Genomic DNA, 15,283 nt, shown 5'->3' on the forward strand with positions numbered 1-15,283 from the left:
TAACGCTGTGATCACTAATGCCTTTGGAAAATAATATAATTACCATTTTCCCCCTTTGTCTGTGAGCAGATACAATACTGTTGCTCCACTAGTACAAAGATTGGGCCAAATTCTTCACACACTTATGCCTGAGCCGAGTTTAAACAGTCAAGTTTAAGGAAGCTGGTGAAAAACTGAAGGCAATGGAACTGCTCTGGTGAGCAAAATTAAGCACATCCATAAGTGTTTGGCGGATCTAGCCCACTTGCTGTAATTTTAGAAAGCAGTCTGCAAAAATAAAACCAAAGTTATAGTGGTTATTAACAAACTATTTATTAATAATTACTACAGTTATCTGGTATACAGTTTTTCCTTATCCTTATCTGTATTTAGTACTGTATCCTGCAATAATTAAGCAGGGTTGACATCACATAAGTTACCACAACATATAAACAATAAAAAAAATATAGCAAACAGTCAAATCAGTATTCAACAGCAGAGTACTGTGCTTCTGTCTGCTGTTGCTCATCTCACATGAGGCTGGTTGACATGCAGCTTAACAAAGCTATGCGCAGTGTTACTGGGATGTTATGTGCAACTCAGTTGCCATGGCTGCCAATGCTTAGTAACATAGCACCGCCCCATATTCGCCACAAGGGGGCCTCCATTATGCTCCCGGCCAAGATCTGTGAGAAATGTGACTTGCCTCTGTACTCAGACCTCTTCAACCACCTGCTAAGTTCACCTGTCTTCTAGATACTCTTTATGGTCACTTATACCACCACAAGACATGACAGTGGAATCTGCTTGGCATAATGAGTCAGCGATGATAGTCGTAAATTACTCTCTCATTACCGATCCAACCATCTGACCCGCCAAGGCTCATGTGGGCTTCCCTGAACTGGTTTCAAACAGGACAGGACAATTGTGCGGCCAATCTCTTCAAATGGGGTTTCTCTAACGACCCACAATGTAGATGCGGTCAACTTCAGAGTATGTTGCAGATCCATGACAAGTGCCTGCTGACTGCGAGCTACCAGCTCTTCACCTGGCTGAAGACAATGCTATGAAATGGCTAGGCACACTGCGCATACGCTGAGAGTACAAAACTGGTGCATTGAATTATATGAGCACTACATCCTGCCCTCAGTTATGTAATGTGCATCACAGAGTATGGCAAAAATTCACCTACTGCTCCTGTGCATACTAAAACGATAGTTAATAGATACAGATTGTGCACTGCTGGATGACAAGAGCACAAAATCCAGTTCTAAGAATAAAAACTATTTACAATGCAAAAATCAAACTATTGCAACTTATACAAAAATTGTTTTTTAACAATGATTCAGATGATTTCAACGTACACCAGCTCCTTTTTCATGACCCTTATTTGGAAATAACCTTCGTCTCACTAATTGATGCACTAAATGGCTATCTACCTCATTAGCCTGTGTTTGCCCATGCAGCCTTTTTGGAATTTAGGAAGTTCTTTTTCTTTTTTCTTGGAGAACTATGCAAAGCAAGTATGGGATCCCTTTGATCACGGAACAGAAATATCTTCTCCCCTGTGTCTAATAGCTCAATGGCTTCTGCAGCAGAAGTGTTCAATGAATCAGGCTGGCCAGAAGGTTCCACAGGAGGGTGTCTAGACAAACATCCGAGATGAGAGAATGATGCTCTTTCCATGAGTGCAAGTTGCTTCTTCTTTAGAAGGCTATATTAAGAAACGGAAATTGAATTTAAAAATGATTTATAATAGTTCCGGCACAAAATGGTTCGCTTGACTGTATAGTCATATCCTGGCAAAAAATATTCATTGTACTTTGGGAGACTAATGTAAACCATATTTAGAAGTTGACATACAGTATGTATTATTTTCGCCATCCCAACCCAATTTCCACTTCACTGTATGAAATATAGCATTCAATGAGTCAGCAGCCTTAGAACAAATGTTACATACAAGGACGCAAGTGGGCAAAACATGTGGAGCATCAATATTTCCCTTGCAAGGACTTTAATATTATTGTACGGTAAAAGTACAGGATGCTTTATGAAACAGGAGTTCCATATTCACATGCATTCCGAGAACTGGGACAACAGTGGTAGAAGACACATGTTTGTGAATATTTTCATGAATTCTAAAACACTTCTCACAAAAAGGACGACTCTTGGGAGATATGAGGTACAAGGAGTTGTATTTTCCCCCATATCAAGTACTAATTTTTCTTTACCTTTCTTTTCTCCTGTTTGCAGAATGCATCTTTTCCAAGCCTTTGCTTATCAGATCCTGCCTTACTTTGCTCTCTAATGCTTGCCATGACCCTTGGTGCTTCCTGAAGGAGTAAGGGGGGCAAGGAGGGAAACAAAAGAAAATCCTGAATTTTACATCCCCACCTTCAAAACAAAACACACCAAAAACAAACAAACAAAAATCACCACCACCATCTGGTTTCAGGTATTAAAATTAATGTTAATAATAACTTAAATACATTCTGCAGGAATGTTCAGTTATTTTTGCTATAATTTCCTGCCCAACAATATTTATTATGGGAGAGATCCTGGCTCACCTTGTGCTCCCTGGCAAGGAAGTGAGGTAGTGTAAGTTTCCTCCTTCATCCTCTGTGTGTTTCCCACATTCTAGATTGCAAGGAGTGGGAGGACAGGGGCCAGGACTGTGCAAAGCCTGGACTCCATGCTCACAACATACCAGCCAGCACAACTGAGCCAGTGCAGAAAGGAAAGTTGTTAGGATATAGATATTCAGGCCTGTCGGTAAAGGCCTGTACTCGAAGAATTTAGGTGTATTCTTATCACTTGGCTAGTTATAGAGGCATAAAAGAAAGAATCAAAATCACTGTAAGGTCCTTCTCTTACTGTGACAGTCTGAGGCCCTGTTCTTAGGCTAAGGCCTTTGGCTAAGCAGCAGAGGCAGCCATACGCTGGGAAGCGACCGGTCACATCCTCACATTCCAAAATAGTCACATTGAAATAAGGTGCTATTGGGCTGTTAGGAATACAATCCTGTCCTGATAGTGCCTATCACCTCCAGTGAAAGGGAAGTGCCTAGAAAATGTAAAAGGAAACTTAGTTTGATAGCATCCTGTCTGGCAAGAACTCACTTATCAATAGCTGGGATGTGAAATCCTCACTTCTGTATTGTTTTGTCATTATAGTTCCCACTTTGCTATTGTTTGTCTGTATAATCTCTGTTTGGTTCTGTGATTGTTCCTGTCTGCTGTATAATTAATTTTGCTGGGTGTAAACTAATTAAGGTGGTGGGATATAATTGGTTACATAATCATGTTACAATATGTTAGGATTGGTTAGTTAAATTTCAGGAAAATGATTGGTTAAGGTATAGCTAAGCAGAACTCAAGTTTTACTATATAGTCTGCAGTCAATCTGGAACTGAGGAGGTGGGTGTGTGCGTGGGGGAGATGGGAACAGAGAATGGGGGTAAGGAAATCGGAATCATGTTTTGCTGAAGGGGGAAATGGGAACAGGGAATGGGGGTGGGAAAATTGGAATCATGTTTGGCTAAGGGCAGGAATGGGAACAGGGACACAGGTAAGGCTCTGTGGTGTCAGAGCTGGGAAGGGGGACACTAAGGAAGGAAACTGGAATCATGCTTGCTGGAAGTTCACCCCAATAAACATCCAATTGTTTGCACCTTTGGACTTGGGGTATTGTTGCTCTCTGTTCATGCGAGAAGGACCAGGGAAGTAAGTGGGTGAAGGAATAAGCCCCCTAACAAAAGTAATCTCAACCAGGAAAGACTGGGGAAAGATTACATTCCCCAGGGAGTGAGGGGGAAACCAGGAACCAAACTGTGCCTTGGGGCTGTGAATTATGAGGTTGGACAAGTGCATAAATGTTTGCCAAACAGGAGCCTTGGAATGCAGCTAGTTCTCCATGAGGTATTGTCACTTTGCTAGATTTAAAAGAAAAAAAACAGTTACCTACCTTTTCGTAACTGCTGTTCTTCGAGATGTGTTTCTTATGTCCATTCCATTCGAGGTGCGTGCACAGGCATTGGAGATTTTTGCCTTAGCAGTATCTGTAGGGTCGGCCTTGGCGCCCCCTTGAGTACTGCGCTCATCTGCTGGTATATTAGGCGCCACCGACCCTATGCCCTCTCAGTTCCTTCTTGCCAGCAACTCCAACAGAGGGGTAGGAGGGCAGGTAATAGAATGCACATGAGCAAGACATCTCGAAGAACAACAGTTATGAAAAGAAAGGTAACTGATTTTTCTTCAAGTGTTTGCTCATGTTGATTCCATTCTAGGTGATTCGCAAGCAGTATCTTCAGAGGTGGGCTCTGAGTTCACTGTCTTGCGGCTTGCAGCACTGCTCTACTGAAGCCAGCATTGTCCCAGGCCTGCTGAGTAAGTGCATAATGGAATGTGAACATGTGGATGGACGACCAAGTGGCCGCCCTACAGATGTCCTGGATAGGCACCTGGGCTAGGAAAGGTGCTGAAGAGGTTTGCGCCCTGGTTGAGTGGGCAGTGACAATCACCAGAGGGGACACCTTTGCCTGATCGTAGCAGCAGCAAATGCAGGCAGTGATCCAAGAAGAAATTCTTTGAGCAGACACTGGACGACCTTTCATCCGGTCAGCCACCATGACTAACAATTGCATTGATCTGTGGAATGGCTTGGTCCTTTCAACGTAGAAGGCTAGCACCCTCCTGACATCTAGGGAATGCAACCTACGCTCCTCCTCCAACCTATGTGGCTTTGGAAAAAAGACAGATAAGTAACTGTCTGACCACTTTGGGGAGGAAAGCCGGGTGTTTCCTTGTCTTTGTAAAAGACTGTATAGGGCAGTTCCGAGGTAAGCACCCTAATCTCAGAGACCCTGTGGGCCGAAGTTATTGCAACCAAGAAAGAAGGAGAGAGCAGGAAGTTAGAGGCTCGAAGGTGGGAGGGGGGGGGTCCCATGAGTTGTGATAGCACAAGATTCAGGTCCCACAGAGGGATGGAGTCCCTGATGTGTGAGTAGAGGCACTCGAGGCCCTTGAGAAACCTGGCAGTCATGTCTTGGGTGAAAACCAACCTACACTAGAGGGGCGGATGAAAGGCCGAGATAGCGGCCAAGTGGACTTTAATAGATGAAAGGGACAGGACTTGGAGCTTGTGATGCAGAAGGTAGTCCAGGATTAACTGCAGCGAGGCCCACTCGGGCTTTATTCGAAGTCCAACAAGCAAACCGCTTCCATTTCGTTAGGTAGGTCACTCTAGTGGAGGGCTTTCTACTGCCCAACAGGACCTGCTGGACACCAGCTGAGCCCTCCTGCTCTTCTGTGTTTAACCATGCAGCAGCCACGCCATCAGGTGCAGTGCCACCAGGCTCGGATGCAGAAGACTGCCGTGGTTTTGGGACAACAGTTGTGGCCGGAGCAATAGCTGTAACAGAGCAGCCACCGAGAGGTCCAGCAGCGTGCCGAACCAGTGCTGGAAAGGCCAAGCTGGTGCTATAAGGATCACCTTTGCCCTGTCCTGCTTGATCTTCATGAGGACTCTTGAATTAATGGCACCGGAGGAATTAACAGAGCCCCCGACCAGGGGAGTAGAAAAGCATCCAACAGCAAGCCTGTTGATCCCCTGAATCAAGCAGAAAACATGGCATTTCCTGTTCTGCCTGGATGCGAACAGGTCCACCTGGGGAGTCCCCCACCTCTGGAAGATGATGCTGACCACTTCTGGATGGAGGAACCACTCATGGTGAGATAAGAAGGTCCTGCTGAGGCGATCTGCCAAAGTGTTCCTGGCCCTGGGGAGGTATGCGGCTACGAGATGGATGTCGTGTTGAACACAGAAGTCCCAGAGCTTGAGGGCTTCTTGGCAAAGGGCAGACAATCTGGCTCTGCCTTGCTTCTTGATATAAAACACAGCCACTGTATTGTCCTTCAGGACCTGGACCACCTTGCTTTTTATGTGAGGTAGGAAGGCGTGGCAGGCCAAGTGAACCACGCTAAATTCCCTGACATTGATGTGTAGGGAGCGATCGTAAATCGACCTTGCATGCTGAGATTGCCCAGGTGGGCTCCCCACCCTGAGACACTGGAGACAAGGGTCACTGATGGGGCAGAGAAGGGAACTCCCTCCAACACCGATCCAGGATTCTGCCACCATGTTAGTGATGACGGTATCTGGTCTGGGACTCTGACTACATGGTCCATGCTGTGTCTGTTGGGGTCGTAGACTGATACTAGCCATGCTTGCAGAGGCTTGAGGTGGAGCCACGCGTGCCAGACCACATAAGTGCAGGCTGCAATCTGGCCCAACAACTGCAGACACGTGTGAGCAGTGGTGAGAGGGTGGATTTGCATGCACAAGATCAAGTCCACCGTGGCTCGAAACCCGGCATCGGGGAGGAAGGCTCTGGCCTGAGTAGAGTCGAGGACCACTCCAATTACTCTATGCACTGCACTGGAACTAAGGTTGACTTTTTCTTGTTTATTAACAGCGCCAGATTGCGACAGGTGGAGTAAATCAGATTGAGATGGCGCCACACCTGATCCTGGGACCGGCCCTTTATTAGCCAGTTGTCGAGGTACGGGTAAATTTTAACACCTCGACGCCTCAGGTAAGTGGCCACTGGTGCTAAGCACTTTGTGAACACTCTTGGGGCTGACGAGAGACCAAAGGGCAGTGCCGTGAATTGCAAATGGTGGTGGCCCAACATAAAACGGAAGAAGCGTCTGTGTCCTGGGAAAATGGAAATATGCATCCTTCAAGTCGATGGCGACATACCATGCAAATCTTCAACGTCTTGAGAGACCTGTTGAGGCAATGCAGGTCCAGAATGGGTCTGAGGCTCCCTTTTTGCTTGCTTTTGGGATTAGGAAATAGTGGGAGTAGAACCCTTTCCCTTTCATGTCCCCAGGGACCTCCCCCACCGCCCTCAGGCACAGGAGATTCTCGACCTCCTGAATGAGGAGTTGCTAGTGACAAGAGGGATGAAGAGGGACGAGGCAGGGAGCTGGGAGGGAGGGTCGGCCATGAACTGCAGGGTGTAACCCGAAGATATTATGTTGAGCACCCAACGATCCGAGAAAAGCTGCAACCAGGCCGACCGGAAGGGGCAAAGGCGGTTGAGGAAAAAGTAGGAGGGTGGATCCTGGGATGTCACTGGGGCGTCGTCCTCGTGTGCACTCTCAAAATGACTGCTTCTGGCCTCCTTTGTTCCTGGAAGGGCCAGGCTGAGCAGATGAACAGAAAGATGACGGGTAATGACGCTTAGACCCCTTGTCTTTATCTTTCCTGTTGGTGCTCAGCTGCGAAGTTCCCCTGGACCTAGACTGGGGAGGCAGAAGAGGTGGAGGACGGAACAACTTCCTGGCCTGCTGAGGGGTGTGAAGGCCCAAGGAACAAAGGGTGGCGTGGGAGTCTTTAAGGCTGTGGAGCTTTGCATCCGTGAGCTCAGAGAAGAGCCCTGCCCCCTCAAACGGGAGGTCCTGCATGGTGGCCTGTATCTCCAGGGATAACCCAGAGGACTGTAACCAGGAGCTGCGCCTCATGACCACCACAGAAACAACCATCCTGGCTGCCGAGTCTGTAGCATCCCAAGCCATCTGGAGGGCCTCTCTCGCCACCGCTGTGACCTCTTCAACTAAGCATCGAACTTCTGGGCTCGGTCCTGTGGGAGGGCCTCCTTGTATTTGTTAAGGGAGTCCCACAGATTAAAACTGTATCCGCCTAAGAGGGCCTGGTGGTTAGACACCCGAAATTGCAGGCTGGCCATCGAGTAAATCTTTCTGACAAATTAAGTCCAGTCTCGTGGCATGCCACTGACTTGGCGCTGCCTGTCCCTTTCATTAACAGCAGACACGACCAGTGATGCCGTTGGAGGATGGGTATACAGCTATTGGAACCCTTTTGCAGGGATGTAATACTTGTTTTCCGCCTACTTAGAGGTAGGCGGAATGGAAGGAGGGGGGGTCTGCCACAGCAATTTGGCTATCTTAAGGACCCCTGGGTGGATGGGCAGCGTAACCCAGGCTGGGGTGGTAGAGGATATAACATTAAAGAGGTCGTCAGACTCCTCTGCCAACTCCTCAATTTTTAAGTTCATATTGGTAGCAACTCTTCTATGGAGCGCCTGTTGCTCCTTGAAGTTGTTGGGGGCACACCACCGCTTTGTCTGGAGACAACTATGATGATTGCACTGCCAGGGGAGGGACGGGTTCCCCTTCAGTCTCCTTAGGCATTGTAACCTGCTGTGCTGACCCTGCATCACATTCAGTAGAATCATAGAATATCAGGGTTGGAAGGGACCTCAGGAGGTCATCTAGTCCAACCCCCTGCTCAAAGCAGGACTGATCCCCAATTTTTGCCCCAGATCCCTAAATGGCCCCCTCAAGGATTGAACTCACAACCCTGGGTTTAGCAGGCCAATGCTCAAACCACTGAGCAATCCCTCCCCCTGTGTTCTGAGTTTGATGACGGCAGTGCCGCAGGCGGTTTGTCCGAGGCGGCAAGGGAAGAACGGTGGGAATACGGGGTCGGCATCATGGGCACGCCCCACTGGTTCCAGTGTGGCTATTGAGCCACTGTCCCTAAGGCCATTCCACCACTGCAGGCGCCATGCCGGCTTCGCGGGTTGGGGGCGAATCACCGCTCCTCAGCAAGGGGCTAAACTCCCAGTCTGACTTGGACCATTGCCCTTCCGGTGACCAGGGCAGAGTCGTCGAGGCCTGAGTCTGCGAAATGACCCTGGCTGGCGACCAGCAAGGCGAGGATCGGTCCCTGCCTGATGAGAGGAAACAGAGAGGTGGAGACCAGTGCCGTGAACGGGAGCACTCCCGCTCTGTTGGGCACCAATGTCTGGGAGACCATGATGATGACCTGCACTGCGGTGATCTTAGGCTGGAAGCTCACCAGTACCAGAGGTACGGGGACTGGTGCCTTGACTCCAGTGTCCCATGCCTCGCAGAGGGAGAGCGCGGCATCGGGAACCTGAGCCTACTGACTGGAGACCAAGTGTGCGGGGCTGGAGTCCTAGGCCGTGGAGATGGGGTTCCACACCTGCAGTCTGGAGAGCAAGGATGCTCCGCTGCCCTATGGGGCAGTTCCATGACCGGCTTGCCCTTAAGTGTTGGGGTCTTAGCTGAATCTGGTGCCTGGTGTGGCATCGGCGGTGCTGGCTGGCCTGCTTGATCTTTCGCCACCAGGGCCACTTTGGGCAACAAGGGCCCCAGGAGAAGCCAGGGTCCCCTGCAGCTCCTGGGAGTGGGATACCTGGCCAGGCTAGGGGCCTAGGGAGTCTGACTGCAGAAGTACCCCTATGAAGTGGTACTCCTGTGAAGCTCCAGGGCTCTTCTTCTTTTGCAGCATCTTAGGCACCAGCAAGGGGAAATGGTGCTGGGCAGAGCACTCCACACCGATGCCAAGGTGCTAGGCACAGGGTCCGAGCGGGACGGCTCCAACGCAGGATGAAGCGCAGCCTCCATGAGGAGGGCCCTCAAGCCGATACCCCACTCCTTTTGGGTTGTAGGGTGAAAGTTCTTACAGATTCTGCACTTGTCCTTCCTATGGGATTCCCCCAAGCACTTCACACAGCTGTTGTGGGCATCACTAATAGGCATCGGCCTGTTGCATGACGAGTATGGTTTGAAGCTGGAGAACGGCTATGCCCCACCCCAGGGCGAAGTCCCAGCTGAGACTCTAATTGCTGAACTAACCTAACAGTTAACTTAATGGCTAACTAAGTACCTACAAACTGTAAACAAAGAAAACAGACAATGGGTTGTATAGAACCGCTAACGCTCTTGCACTGCCAGTCACAGGCGGTAAGAAGGAACTGAGAGGGCGTAGGGTCGGTGGCGCTTAATATACCAGTGAATGAGCGCAGCACTCAAGGGGGCCTCACAGCCGACCCTACAGATACTGCTAAGGCAAAAATATCCAACGACTGTGCACGTGAGCGTGCACGCACCTAGAATGGAATCGACATGAGCAAGCACTTGAAGAAAAAATTAAGATCCCTATATTGCAAAAGCATCTGCATAAGCATGAAGTCCCCCTTGCTTGAATGGGACTCAGGTGGGACACAAGAATTTGTCTACATTGATTTCTTTGGAGACTGGGGCCTAAAATAGAAAAGTTATGAGCAATTAACAGTTGGTTATTGAGTTTGCTCTGTGAACATTTTAAAGATTTCTGCAAAACCTAAGACAGCGCTGCCTACTATGTAGTGTGTTTATATTACCCTCTAGGATTCAGGGAGAACCACACACTTTGTTCTGTCCAAGCTGATGAAAAGCTGGCCAGGGATGGATCTATGGTGTTTCTTGCAAGGACTTAAAAGGGGAACTGATTGCTAAAGCTGGGTTTGTATATGATGATACTGAAGCCTCATTAATTGTTTGGATCAAAGTGACAGTGATCTCATGAGACAGTTGATTATGTAAGATTTTTACTGGCCAAAACAGTGGAAATCTAGCTAGGTTAGCTCCTCTCCTAAGATCGCTGTCATCCTGGGCTGAAATTTTGTAAGCACAGCTGTTCTTGCGAGTTGTCATCTCTGCAACTGAACTGGAAATGTTAGCCCCTGATTTTTGTTCAAATACAGAACACCAGAATCTTAAGGCCCTGTCTGGATCTAAAGCCACACATACCTATATATTTGTAAAGGTTCAGATTCGAGCTTCTGTGTATAGAGCTTTCTTAGAATTGTGAGCGTCAAACTGCAATTTATTGCTTAGTTTACATTTTATTTCTTATTACACATAAGGTCAAATATAGTTAAAATAAATGAAAAACTTTAGAAAGGACTACAAGATACAAACACCAGAGTTATGGACTGACTGGTCAACTGGACACCATGGGGAACCAGAAGTAAGCTACCAGGCAGCAGCAGAGACAAAAAAACCCAAAACAAACAAGCCAGCAAATACTGTACCATGCCTGTATTTGCATCTTAAAGGTTGGCACATCTGGGCTGCCTGTCCCCACTCCCACCCCCAACTCCCCACAGCCTCTTACAGGTAGGAGGTAGTGAATGCTGTTTTCCCCTCTCCCTGCCGGGCTGGGAGGGGGACAAGCTTGCAAGCTCAGAGCCTGGGAAAGAAACTTCCCAAGCTGCTACTGGAAGCTAGCCTGGAGCCGGAGCCCGAGCTCCTGCCTGCATCCTGTGCTCTGGAGAAGTAGCTCAGTTTTAAAGGGCCACAGCCTGCACTGCGTGCTCACCGGCACTGCAGTGCCCCAGGATGCCTTACTCATCACCCTTGCAGACAGGGGGCTAGAACCAGCTGTCTGTCCCCACCCTCACTCACCAGGCAGCCACTGCAGAGCTATGAGCCCCAGCTCCGAGCAGTCTACCCTGAGGAGCATCCCATAACGTCTTGTTCAGAGTTACGAACAACCTCCATTCCCGAGGTGTCCGTAACTCGGAGGTTTGACTGTAATTTACAGATCTTATTACTCCATATACTGCCTACCTCAGTGTGTCACAGCAGCAGTTTACAACAATTGAAGCCTGCTATACTTAGTATAAATATTACTAAAATAAATGGTGAAAAGAAAAGTGTATAGATAAGCAAATGCAAATTAAAACCAATAAAATACATCAAAAGAAAATGTAGCAAATAAGTAAATGGAGGAAGAATATCTAAAAGCAAAGAATGACTTGTTACATCTATGAACTATACAGATCACATTTTTCCTCTGTTAAAGTCAGATTGTAGTTAAGATATTTATAACTATGAAAAAGTGATCTAGTTAAAATGATTTAGTCCCCCCCAGGAATAACATTTCAGCAGGAAAACCCATTCATTTGCTTGACTTCTGCTCCTGTCAGTCCAATGGATATATATTCCCTCAAAGTAATAACCTCCAGCTGGAATTTTCAGCTATAAACCGACGCACACTTACCTCTTTCTACAGCTGTCAGCTTCCTCCCCGTTGATGTCACTTTCAATAACACTGTCTGAATATTTGTCACTGATTGAATCCAGAACAGAAAGAAGCTCAGTCTGTGAACTCGAAGGCAGCAGTAAGTTCAGCAGTCTGTGCAACATCCCCACCGGTACCATTGTCAGTTTGGTTAAATAAGCTGCCAATTGGAGCTCCTAGAGGAATCAATGATAAAAATTCAGACACGTTCGGCATACCATGAGGGCATGCCTCTCCGGCATGTGCTATTATGGCCTGTTATGCCCTGCCGGTACATTGTACTCAGCACCCTCTGGATCTTTTCAAACAATTACCCAGACCACGTTAGTTCAACCCCTCTTTGCAGGGTCTGGTTTATTTACCATTCTAACATATACCCCTTAACAGAGTCAGGTTTATTCCACAGCAGTAACTCACTCCTTTAGCCTCTCTAGTTCATGCCCTCTCTGGGACCATGTAAAAGTCCTATTCAGTTTCCTCCACCATTCAGCAGGCCCACCCCTCCTCCCAGGGCTGGGTTGTACGTCACACAACAACCCTGTCCCTCTCCCTCTCCTTAATACAAGAACCTCCTGGATCTCCTCCTTGAAGTTGGATTTAGGCTTCAGGACAGTAGTAGGGTCTTATGCAGCTTCTCCTCCTGACCCGTTTTCCCCAATCCATCCTAGCCTCAGGCTGGGAGGGTTCAGCAGGCAGACCGACCCCTGCTGCTGTCTTCTCCCTGTTAACTCAGGGTCCTGCAGGAAACTCTTCACCCCCTGCAGTATCTACAGGCATCTCCCTGGCTTCTGAGGGAAGAGGCAGCATTTATACCGGTCCCTTCTCCCAGCTCATTTTTCTATTGGCTGGGTGAGAAGGGAGCCTTGCCCCACCCTCTCCGCAAGGCTCCTAGCCCTGGGGCCTAAAGTTACAGGATCTCTTCTCCAAACACTATGCATTCCCCGAGACACTTTCCCTCTATCTCTATCCCCCTTATGTCTCTATATCTCTCTATTGGATCCTTAAAGAGCCACGCCACATGGCAGGGTGGACTGACCACTAGACTCTACTATCCTTAAGGGGCAGACCTCCCCATCACACAACACTACAACAAAATAAATGATCAGTAACTTTTAATTTGAAACTTTACAAAATTTACCACTTTGGAGGAAAAACAATTCAATGAAAATCATTTTAAAGTCAATGGCTTTAGAAACGAGTGCTATTATCATTTGCTTCATCACTTCCACCATGGACCAGTGTGTGCATGAAGATCTTTCACTTCTGGACACTGGGACTGCAGGATTATAGACAGCCTGACTCTGTGCATTAAGTCATTATGCAGCCACATAAATGGCTGTGCAATGCCCCATTGTTTGGAAATTACCATGTAACTGTGCTCTAGAGCAGGGGGGGTCCAACCCGTGGCTCCAGAGCTACATGCGGCTCTTCAGAGGTTAATATGCGGCTCCTTACCTAGCCACTGATTCCGGGGCTGGAGCTATAGATGCTAACTTTCCAATGTGCTGGGGGGTGCTCACTGCTTGACCCCCTGCTCTGCCCCAAGCCCTGTCCCCACTCCACCCCTTCTCCCAAGGCCCCTTCCTCTGAGACTTGCATGCCCTCGCTCCTCTCCCTTCTCCCCCATAGCCTCCTGCGCATGTGAAACAGCTGACTGTGGTGGGAGGGGGGATGTCATAAATATAAAGGGAAGGGTAAACCCCTTTGAAATCCCTCCTGGCCAGGGGAAAGCTCCTCTCACCTGTAAAGGGTTAAGAAGCTGAAGGTAACCTCACTGGCACCTGACCAAAATGACCAATGAGGAGACAAGATACTTTCAAAAGCTGGGAGGAGGGAGAGAAACAAAGGGTCTGTGTCTGTCTGTATGCTGGTTTCTGCCGGGGATAGACCAGGAATGGAGTCTTAGAACCTTTAGTAAGTAATCTAGCTAGGTATGTGTTAGATTATGATTTCTTTAAATGGCTGAGAAAAGGATTGTGCTGAATAGAATAACTATTTCTGTCTGTGTATCTTTTTTGTAACTTAAGGTTTTGCCTAGAGGGGTTCTCTATGTTTTGGAATCTAATTACCCTGTAAGATATCTACCATCCTGATTTTACAGGGGGGATTTCTTTATTTCTATTTACTTCTATTTTTATTAAAAGTCTTCTTGTAAGAAACTGAATGCTTTTTCATTGTTCTCAGATCCAAGGGTTTGGGTCTGTGGTCACCTATGCAAATTGGTGAGGCTTTTTATCCAACATTTCCCAGGAATGGGGGGGTGCAAGTGTTGGGAGGATTGTTCATTGTTCTTAAGATCCAAGGGTCTGGGTCTGTAGTCACCTAGGCAAATTGGTGAGGCTTTTTACCAAACCTTGTCCAGGAAGTGGGGTGCAAGGTTTTGGGAAGTATTTTGGGGGGAAGGACGCGTCCAAACAGCTCTTCCCCAGTAACCAGTATTAGTTTGGTGGTGGTAGCGGCCAGTCCAAGGACAACGGGTGGAATATTTTGTACCTTGGGGAAGTTTTGACCTAAGCTGGTAAAGATAAGCTTAGGAGGTTTTTCATGCAGGTCCCCACATCTGTACCCTAGAGTTCAGAGTGGGGGAGGAACCTTGACAGGGGAGTATGTGCTGATTGGTGGGGGCTGCCGGCAGGCGGGAGGCACAGAAGGGCGGGGAGTGGATGGGGGCTGTTGATGTATTACTGTGGTTCTTTGGCAATGTACATTGGTAAATTCTGGCTCCTTCTCAGGCTCAGGTGGCCACCTCTGCTCTAGAGTCTAAGCCTTCATTTAAAAAAAATTAAGTCTCTAGCCCTTATTGTGGAAAAGAAAACCTTCAAAATGGGAATGGAATGCACAACTATGCATATTCCTCAATCGGCAGACAGCATGGAGCAATTGCTAGGAGAGAAGTGTGAATGACGGCCATTCATCTCAAAGGGGCTACTAACTCTGAAGTCTAATGATGACAATTTCAATGTTAAGTATTTCACTGCTTTTCATTTTGGCAGAAGCATCGAGCTTGTGTGCTTATCCACTGTTTCCGGGTGAAGGGCAGACGTTGGCACAGGCTGCCAACAAGAGCATGTGGCTACTGCCAAGCAGGCTGCCCAGAGGATTCAGGGGGCATGGGGCAAAGCAATTTTGGGGGCCCTTTAATTAATTAAGCGCCTTTAGTTTTACTCACCCGGTGGCACTCTGGGTCTTCGGCGGCGGGTCCTTCACTCGCTCTGGGCGTGTTCGACAGCACTGAAGGACCCGCTGCCGAAGTGCTGCCCAAGACCCAGAGTGCCACCCTGTCAGTAAAAGCGCTGCCCTGTCAGTAAAAGCGCTTTTGTGATCGCTCCCCCTGTTCGCTCCACCTGGCTATGCCACTGGCCCTTCCATAAAAAAAGTTGCAATACTACAGAATACCATACTC

At 48.0% G+C, this 15,283-nt stretch overlaps 1 protein-coding gene across 6 annotated transcripts in view; it reads right to left on the reverse strand.

The window, feature by feature from the left end:
• Positions 1-329: 329 nt before the first annotated feature.
• EVC2 (EvC ciliary complex subunit 2) overlaps positions 330-15,283 on the reverse strand; it is a 169,200-nt gene continuing 154,246 nt past the window's right edge. For all 6 annotated transcript variants that reach the window (XM_073342528.1, XM_073342529.1, XM_073342527.1 and 3 more), the window contains 3 exons: positions 11,860-12,056; positions 2,211-2,312; positions 330-1,693 (listed from right to left, as the gene is read on the reverse strand). In XM_073342528.1, coding sequence (XP_073198629.1) covers positions 1,423-1,693; positions 2,211-2,312; positions 11,860-12,056 — 570 coding nt within the window. In that variant the 3' untranslated portion in view covers positions 330-1,422. The remainder of the gene's footprint in view (positions 1,694-2,210; positions 2,313-11,859; positions 12,057-15,283) is intronic.

Source organism: Lepidochelys kempii, chromosome 4 (assembly GCF_965140265.1).
Source record: "Lepidochelys kempii isolate rLepKem1 chromosome 4, rLepKem1.hap2, whole genome shotgun sequence".
Classification (NCBI taxonomy): Eukaryota; Metazoa; Chordata; order Testudines; family Cheloniidae; genus Lepidochelys; species Lepidochelys kempii.